This window comes from Saccostrea echinata, unplaced genomic scaffold (assembly GCF_033153115.1).
Source record: "Saccostrea echinata isolate AGI-Se365-2 ecotype Australia unplaced genomic scaffold, CSIRO_AGI_Sech_v1 ptg000001l, whole genome shotgun sequence".
Taxonomy (NCBI): Eukaryota; Metazoa; Mollusca; class Bivalvia; order Ostreida; family Ostreidae; genus Saccostrea; species Saccostrea echinata.
In genome coordinates this window covers 24,158,643-24,167,984 of record NW_026889750.1, presented here as the reverse complement: position 1 = coordinate 24,167,984, position 9,342 = coordinate 24,158,643, and the positions used below count along the sequence as shown (strand labels likewise).

General features: G+C 33.0%; 1 protein-coding gene across 1 annotated transcript; it reads right to left on the bottom strand.

The window, feature by feature from the left end:
• Positions 1 to 781: 781 nt before the first annotated feature.
• On the bottom strand, positions 782 to 8,910 carry LOC133187619 (sulfotransferase 1B1-like). Its single transcript, XM_061323041.1, has 5 exons — positions 8,714 to 8,910; positions 5,072 to 5,395; positions 4,499 to 4,605; positions 2,039 to 2,237; positions 782 to 1,207 (listed from the first exon to the last, which is right to left on the bottom strand). Exons 1-5 carry the CDS (start codon positions 8,877 to 8,879, stop codon positions 1,098 to 1,100), a joined length of 906 nt encoding a protein of 301 aa, XP_061179025.1. The 5' UTR covers positions 8,880 to 8,910; the 3' UTR covers positions 782 to 1,097.
• Between the last annotated feature and the right edge of the window lie 432 nt (positions 8,911 to 9,342).

Here is a 9,342-nt window from a genome sequence, read left to right as displayed (position 1 = left end):
TGTCTACTCCAAAAATATACGAAAGGGGGTATACTTAATTTTCAATTATTACGTGACCGGAAAATGCGTAACATAAATTATTTTCATATTTTAGGAAGATAAGGAGTTTTTCTACAAAATATCAAAATTTCATAAAATTTCGTGAAGGGCCGAAAAACGGCCTTATCGAAACTCCCCCTTTAAAGTCCTTCACCAGTATATGGTGACGTCTCAAATGAGAAAAATGTTTTTGCAAGGGACGTAAAACAAATCAATCAACCAATGGTAATTGATGGAAACAATTTGTGATTTTCCTAACTTGTACTTATAAAACAAACTATTATAAAGAAGGAATCTTTTTATTTCATATATTCAATATTTCACGACAGCTATTTGATATCGTTATTTCAGACATTCTAATTTCTCGAAGTAACTTGAGAGTGATTGATAGCTTGTTGTAGATTTACATGTACGTCCTTTGCATGATTATTTCACTCAATCGGACGTTACCAGATGTCGATGAAGGCCTTTAGGGCCATTGAGCAGTGAGAGTTTTTAGCGTGCCAACACCTGCCGTGACAAGAGAAAAGTCTCGAAATTTCACTCCAAAGTGCTGAGCGCTCGGCGAAGGAACAGTTGCTACATGTTTGTATCTACTTTTAGGTTTGTCGCGGCCGAGGCTTGAACCCACGACCTTTTACGGAGCGAATGTTCTACCAACTAAGCTAGCATGAACTTCTTTTTGAAATTAGATAATTCTACCATAAGATTGACTTAGTTAAATCTGTTCTTCATGATACGGTCAAACAAAAGAATACTGCACCTCAGTTCTAGCTTTGAACCACTACAGTCAAATACTTAGAAAGCCTCTTGTTACTCCTCTCAGATTTAAGTTTTTCTGTCTACTTATGAAAACGTTTGAAAGGAGCATTAAATCAAATTAAATCGAAAGTAAAAACAATTCATCTGCAAGGATTTGTATATCATTCTATGTTTTAAGGCATTTTGAACGACTTTAAAGAAATTCTTAGTTTTTCAATCTAACACGGCTTGACATTGCCTTCTGCTGGACATATTCAAGCTATCATAATGGAAGTCCTCTGTATGTAGGGAATTTTTTATTCATATTGTACTTGAATTTTAGAGTCTTTCATCTCTTCTTTGAAAACTGCATCAAAATGTTCATTCAAAGCTACAGTAAAATGATTCTTCCAATCCCCAATCTCTCCTGAAAAAGAAAACACATTTACATTTAGTTGAAAGCATCATTACCACAAATATCATCAAGTTATATTTCTGAGGACACAATGTTTTATAGTTTATCAAACTGTGTTTTCCATAGGATTGACATAAATAGCACACGGTATTCTTCGTTCAAATAGCAAAGTCTATATACTTGTAAATATCACGTCTTTAAAAACTACACTGATTTAAAATCAGAAGTCCTCTTCTGAGTAAGACTTTTTTAAAGAAGTAATTTCAAACTACTTTTAAGATGACGTGAATTTCACAACTTTAATATAGAGCTCCTTTGTAAGAGGGCTCATTGCAGATTATTTTCATATTGGAGATTTACAGACATTATATATCGTGACCTTATATCAGTATATGGTCATGAAAACCCCGACCCAAGGGCCAAAACGCTTAACTTACATGTATTAGTCATTTATTTAACAATTTTAGAGGAAGTTGTATTCCTCATTAAAATTTTCAAAGATATAATGCCATTTTAATATTTGATCAACTTAGCCTTGGTCTGAGGCCCAAAATACATGTCTTTATTATCATGCAAACAGTTTTCTGAGCTATTTCTAATCATGCTTTATGAGTAATTATCTAAAATATACTTACAAATATAAATAAAATATTAAAAAAGAACTTGATATAAAACATGTCAAGAGACACATACCTAAAGTAAAATTTTCATGATATTTTTGAAGTTTCATTTCATAAACATGCTAATTTAATATCTTGGTAAAAAGTGCCTTCTAAGCTGTACATGTGTATTACAATGTGTGCTCTACTTTTAATAGCAATGTAGTTAGTTGGTTTGACTTACCCTTCCGATACAATTTTGACATAATTTCCTGAGGATTTACTTCAGTTTTGCCTGGAACTATCTTTATAAAGTCTTTCATTGTGTCATTGGCTTCTTTTAGTTTTTTAAAACTACACTTGTCGACGATTTCAGCTAAAACCTCGTCGCTCAAGTCAACGTCTAAAAATTTGGCTAGCCTTTTGGTTTCCTGTATTGGATTCTGAAATTAGAGAAAACAGACATTCTTGAAAATAGGTTAAAATATAACAACTCATTATAATACAGGGTGTCCCAAAACATATGATACCATTTGAAATACCTGCCACAATCACATCCCTAAGCCAATTTCTTTGATATATGCCTCTAAAAATATTTGAATAAGTACAATTTTATAGCAACAAAATATTCCAAAAAAATCTCACACTTATGAAATTGCAGCGCATCAAATTTACATCAAACTTTTGCAAAAAGATGTAATTTGAATCAAAATGGATTATCAAAAGAGCTAGCTACCCTCATTTTGAAACTGTAATTATCAATCCTAGTCTTAAGTTACTGTTGCTAAACCCAAACCAGAATCCTTAACATACATAAAAGGTTTACTTCAGATGAAAATCAACGTGTTACTACCGAGACAGGCACTGTTGTCTCAAGTTAAGGAATTCTGTGGAATATCTAGACATTATCATTACACAGATAGAACGTCATTTAGAGGGCATCATTTAAAAACCATAGCATTTTTCAAAGTGAACTCATTTTGTAGTTTTCTTTTAATGACCGTCAAATCATGTGAATAAAATTGTACAGTATATGCAATATTTATAATGCATTTGTTGTAATTCAATATTCATTACATTAGGTTTTACAGAATCTTGAAATGGTATCATATATTCTGGGACACCCTGTACATGATCTAAAAGCAATTTTGTAATTAATTATCTATGATCAGAAACGATATCTTATTTGACATTCATCACATAAATTCCAGATATAACTTTAATGTATTTTATTGGGAGTAGAGCGTGCCGTTTTTTGTTTCTACTATACTTAAATCCGTTCAAACCATGTGTCTTCTGCTTTATAGCTTCTTTAAAGATGTAAATAAATCTAAAACTTGTCAGCTATTTATTTGCTATTTGTTAGCATTCTAGTTCGTGCATTTGCCAGCAAAGGGGAAAAACATCCACGGATAGTAAGACTGCGACAAAATCTGACAATCAAAATACAAATAGATTCCCTAACACTCAAAGCTAAAATAGAAAAATGAAATCGAAATGACTAATATTAGAAATAATTATTTATCATTTTATTACAATCCTTCAAAAGAGATTTTAATCTGTCTTCCTGCAACTGTCAGTCTCTTCAAAAGAGATTTTAATCTGTCTCACTGCAACTGTCAGTCTGTATGATCCATTTTGGAATACTGATCCCATGTATTTGTATAGTATTTAAATTTCAGTTTGTGTGGTAACTGTATAAAGTACATTTTCAAAGTACAGAGCCACGAGCTCATAAAAATGTATAAATGCTATTTATTAAAACAATGCCTCTTAGTATTAAAAAGACATCAGTTTAATCAAACCAACTGGAGTATTTTTAGCAAAGTAGGTCAAAGGTCAAGTGACCTGTAACGCTAGTACTTTTTCAAAATATATATGAAAACCTGTGCACATGCTTCATATAAATAGCATAAACTTACCTTTTACATGTCGAAAGTATATTGTATATCGGCTCTATGAACTATTTTGGAAAGTAGGTCAAAAGACAAGTTCAAAGGTCATGACGTCAGTAACAATGGTATTTTACAAAAGCCATGGTGCCAAGAAATATATGTGCATAATATCAGATCCATACCTCTTACAGATCTTGAGATATAAGGTGTGACAGACGGACAGACAGATAGACATACGCCGGGTTAAGTGATCCCTAAGTGTCACTCTGCTCTGCCTGCGACACCAAAAATAGTTTAAGCATAACAAAACTCAGTAACATGGAACAGCTGAGTAGGAGAAACATAATCACCCAAGACGTGTAATGTACGTAATCTAAAAGCCTTGATACTGTGAAAATGTTAAAGAAGTATTGAATATGAAATATTTTGCAAGGCAGCCTCATTTTTTAAATAGCAACCAAAACATTAAACAAAGTCATTACAAGATCGGAAAAAGTAACATATTTAAAAGAAATTTACATTTGTAAGAATATAAGGAGAGATACAAACTGTATGCATAAGAGGTGTGTAAAATATAATAATGACGCAAAATCGTATACATACTGATAATAATGTTTGTGTTATATATGATATTTTGCGTCGAGCTCAACACAAAGCGCAACAATACAAACCGTAGGAATCCATTCTTGCGATATCATTAAATAGTGAGGAAAAACATGTATTTGTTGTATTATGTGTTAAGTTTATTCTCATTCATTCAAATGGCAATAAGCAGTGATTATTAATATTTTATTTTCCTTGTGATATACCTTTTTTAAGCTCTCGTAATGCAATGTGAAAATTGCAGAACGTGTGTCTTTTGCTTCCGCTTGTTCAAACTCCTTTTCATATGAAAACCAGCCTCCAAATAGCGGAACTGGAAGAAAAAATATTTTTGGTATTTTATCTCTGATAAACAGCAAGCGTATTTAATAATTTTCTCATCTTATTAATTTAAAACATTATTAATTAGAAGGGTGGTCAAAAGCATGAATTTTTCCCCTCAAAATTATGCATACTGTAGACCGACCGTCGACGACTCTGTACATGCACGTACGTCCTTTGAATAATTTAGTGTCAAAACTAGAGGAACACGTACATGGATTGGCGTCAGAAAAAAGTAGTTGTACTTTAAAAAAAACAGTTTTATGTATATGCATGGTTTGCTCAAATTAAACAATTAATATTTTACAAGGAAGACTCACATATGCCTTACGCCTTTGTAAATGTTTTTACACATGTATAAACCAATCAGTATACTGTGCATGTAGCAAGACTATTACCTTTCAAAGTTTATGTTTCTAAAAACGATGTTCGTGCTTTCGGGGCACATTTGGTCTTACCTGGGCCCATGAAAACTCTCTCATAAAACGTCTTGAAGTCTATAGGTTCACCAAATTCTTTAGTATTGTTAAAGTGATGAAACATCGACACGGCGACATCTTTAGGATTCCTCAGAACATGGACAATCTTTCCGCCATTTTCTATATGTTGCTTCGGTAGCCATCTGTAGGGAACATGCGTGTTCAATGGTCTTGGTGATGCGAGATTATGGACTACACTCATGTCTGGTATAGCTTCCAGAAAGAAAAACTCTTTAGTTTCCTTCATGTATTCGGCTTTCTTTTTAAGTAACATGCAGACGATTTCCCAGACCCAATGTGTCCCTGTAAATTAAAATGAGGTCAAATGAAATTCAAATACTTTTATAAAATAGTGAAAAAAAAACCCAAAACATTTCAATGTATGTTATCACCTGCAAGACATTTTGAACAGCCGAGGTTATCCTTACATTTTATATTTGACAAACTCTTAGAATCATTAACACTAGGTTTAAGGGAACCAATTTCATCTACCCACTTTTTAACGTGCATATTTAATAAAATTCTGTTATCATCTATACTATTATTCTTTATTTCCTTTTATGATTTTTAAATTATTTTTATTGTCTTGAAGAAAACAGATTGGAAGACTTTTGCAAATTAATTCTTTTTCATGAATATTCAGTCATAATTTCGATAAACAAAGTTTTATATTAGGCTTGCATATCTCTGATAAACTGTGGTCTTTAACTTTTTTTCTTACAGTCACACACATTGGGAATGTCTGAATATTAATTTGATTCAGTGTGGTTCTACAACTCTAATTAAGATTTTTATTTTAATATCCAACGATTGACCGAAACAGACAAAATAGGTATATCCTAAATAAATGCACAGTGTGGAATTTGGAAGAAAAGATCAAGATATCGAATCATTCTTAAACTTGCAAAACATTCATGCTTAAATATCTCCATTTTTATTGATTTGTTATAAAAATGAAAAAAAGGTATAACATGAAATATGGAGATAACGAATACTGCTCAAGTTCAAAATCTCCATTCAAACAATACAAATCAGGAGCAGGCAAACACGGACCTGTAAAATATCAGAGGTGGGATCAGGTGCCACGGAGGAGTGGGAAACCCTTCCGCCGTGTGCTCCTTGTCATGATATGGGAAAAACAAAGAAATCCGTAGACAAATCAGTGCGTATATAATAACCTAAAAATTAGTATGAAAAACGTCAGTCAGCATTTGAATTAATAATAGATTGTATTTGCAGACAAAGTCATTGTATTGACCATAGCACTTGCAAACTGATGACTTTAAACGAGACTCTTGATATCCTTGTTTCATCAACTTGATTGTCAATAGCTTGCTTCGTTTTAGAAATTGTTCGTACATGTATATGGAGCATGCTTTTGCATAATGAATAAACTGGGAGATAAACATCCCATATGCCAATCTAATTAAAATTAGATCTTTGATCCGCTCCAACTACTACACTTTGTGTAGCGATCTAGTTGGAGCGGATCAAAGATCTAATTTTAATTAGATTGCAAATATGCAGAACTCTTCTAGGAAAAAAAAACTGGAAACGTTTGGAAATCATATTAATGCGTATTTCGTGATGTTTCTTGTCCGCTTATTCAAGTACAAGCTTTTACATGATTATTATTCTGCTAATAATCTGAGGTGGAAGATTGTGCTAGATTGTGAGTCTGCTCAAACTCGTTCCTATTTCGCGGGGTAGGGGGCAATCTTTCTCTAACAACGGCGCAAACCTGGATACGAACCTGGGCACCGTGAATAGTCAGGTGAACCACTGGCGATCGAACCTGCCTGACCGCCGCATTCCCAGGAAGACATTATATAACTGATTATCTGCTAGATTTATAAAGTCTATTATACAGTTATGTAGTTTTATTTTGACGAGGAAATTGTCACGAAGGCATAAAATATCGTGAATACTGTTTGTAATTCATTTGGAATTAAAGTTTGTTATTGAGGTAATTATGCTGACATTTTTTCATAAATTATTTCTTTTATGACATAATGTTGTAAGCATTTTCTCTGTCCTTGGAATGCAGTACAAGTTTTAAACTACGTTATTCAGTGAACATGGCGTTATGAAAAGTACGGAAGCCGGTTGGTGCCAGGTAGAAAAAATATTATATCTGGCAGCAGCCAGATAACTTTCTGGCGGCCGCCAGAAACTTATCTGGCGGCCGCCAAATAATTTTCTGGCGGCCGCCAGATAACTTTCTGGCAGCCGCCAGATAAGTTATCTGGCGGCCGCCAGAAAATTATTTGGCGGCCGCCAGATAAAATATTTTTCTACCTGGCACCTACCGGCTTCCGTAGAAAAGCAATTGCATTGTTGGTATATTAGGCACTTACGTATATCAAGGAATGTGTCATGACGTCTTGTTCGCTATTTAAGAACTTGATGATAGCACTTAAATCGTTATAATAATTCATTGCAGTCCGGAGGACCGGGCTGCTCTATACATATAAGTTTAAGTGTTGGTATATGGGGATTGAGGTGGGAGAAGTTATTCAGAATTAAAGGTTTTCTAAACATTAAAAAGATTGTTAATCAGAATGTTCTTTCCCTTTATAAATTACGAGATACACAATATATTTACTTCCATAAAGTGAATCTGTAAAAATATATATGTTTTTCATATTTAATATATAAAGTTGCTTATCATTTACTATCGAAAAAACGACAGGTCCCTTTTATTAGAACATCGAATTTTACTTATCGCATCAAAACGTAAAAATGTACTTTACACAGTTCGTGTTTTATATTCTTAAAGTGAAAGATATTTTTGAAAATAGGTGATGCATGTGTCTCAAATTATATTTTATGCAGCCAACATTTACTTGAGGAATTGATAAAGTTTAAAAGGGTATCGTTTTTGTTCGATTTTCATCCGACTATAAGTTTTCAAAAGATTCTCGACTATCGTCTTCATCATTTAGACGCATGCCTTTTTCACACATATTGAAGCGGTTTGATGATAAAGACTCATTTCCATTGTTTACTTTATTTATTTCCCGGGCGACAATTGATGGTTACATCAATGTTTTCTTGTAACATTTTGTTTTGAGGGATGAGGATCTTAGGATATCTATTTAAATTTAGGTTTTTCTTTGTTTTTTTTAAATTTATTTTTAAATAATTTTATTTTATTATTACTATTTTTTTTTGGTCAGACATTGAACTTTTGACCCCTTTATGGTGTGTGTAAGCATCAGAAACGACTTAGCTAGCTCTAATCGATATATACTTGACACAACACTAAAAGCTAATAATAAAGATGTCACAGGAAAACATATCCATGTTATGTCAATCATTTTCACCCCCTTACAAAATCTTCGTATCCTTATGACAATATCATTTGTTAAAACAAAAAAGAAACCAAATTATTACTAAAACTACAGTTGTATTTGATTTTGTTCCACATCTGTTGTTGAAAGGAATTTTCCAAACACAGATGCACGGCGTACATGTATTTAACAATTAGTCGTTCTATTAAATCTTTTGGAGAGTCAAAAGCAATTTGTTTCATGCTACCGTAGATGCAAAAAAGTAAGTCGACATTATAAATATAGCTGACACTATATACACAAACAGAAAATATATGTCTGTAAATACCTGATTTCGGATAGATAACCAATAGGACGTCATCTTTTCTACAATGTAGATCTCTTATTTCTTCAAACCTCCCCTTTGCATCTTTTACCAATGGAGGAAAAGGTGGTAATGCCATTCCGTCAAATATAACAGGCTGCTTTGGTTTCCCCTCGCCATTTTGCTCCATGCCTTTTCGTTTAGGTCACTGCTACTTGTTGACCAGATACACAGCTATTTAAATAAAGGCGTCCACATCGTTCTACTTTCTGACCGCACGTTTTTACACGATCGCTTTAGGAAGCGTCAGCACTATACTAATTTCATCATGCATACAAACATACGTGCGATTCATCTTAAATTCTAAGCCTATAATTGGATAGACGATATTAATTAAACATTTTGTTTGTTTGTTTTTAATGAAAGAAAGAGATATTAATTAATTGTTTTGTTTGTTTATTTGTTTTTAATGAAAGAAAGAGTTTTTAAGTTCTTTTTGAGTTTCATTCTTCCTCCTGAAAAGTGTAATTCTTGATGAACATAGTAATTTGTATGGCCAACAGGCACGCAGTGTTGGAAAAGGGGGGGGGGGGCTTGTCCCACTTTTTTTCAACATTAATTTTTTTACGGTTAATTCAGTATGGAAATGTTCA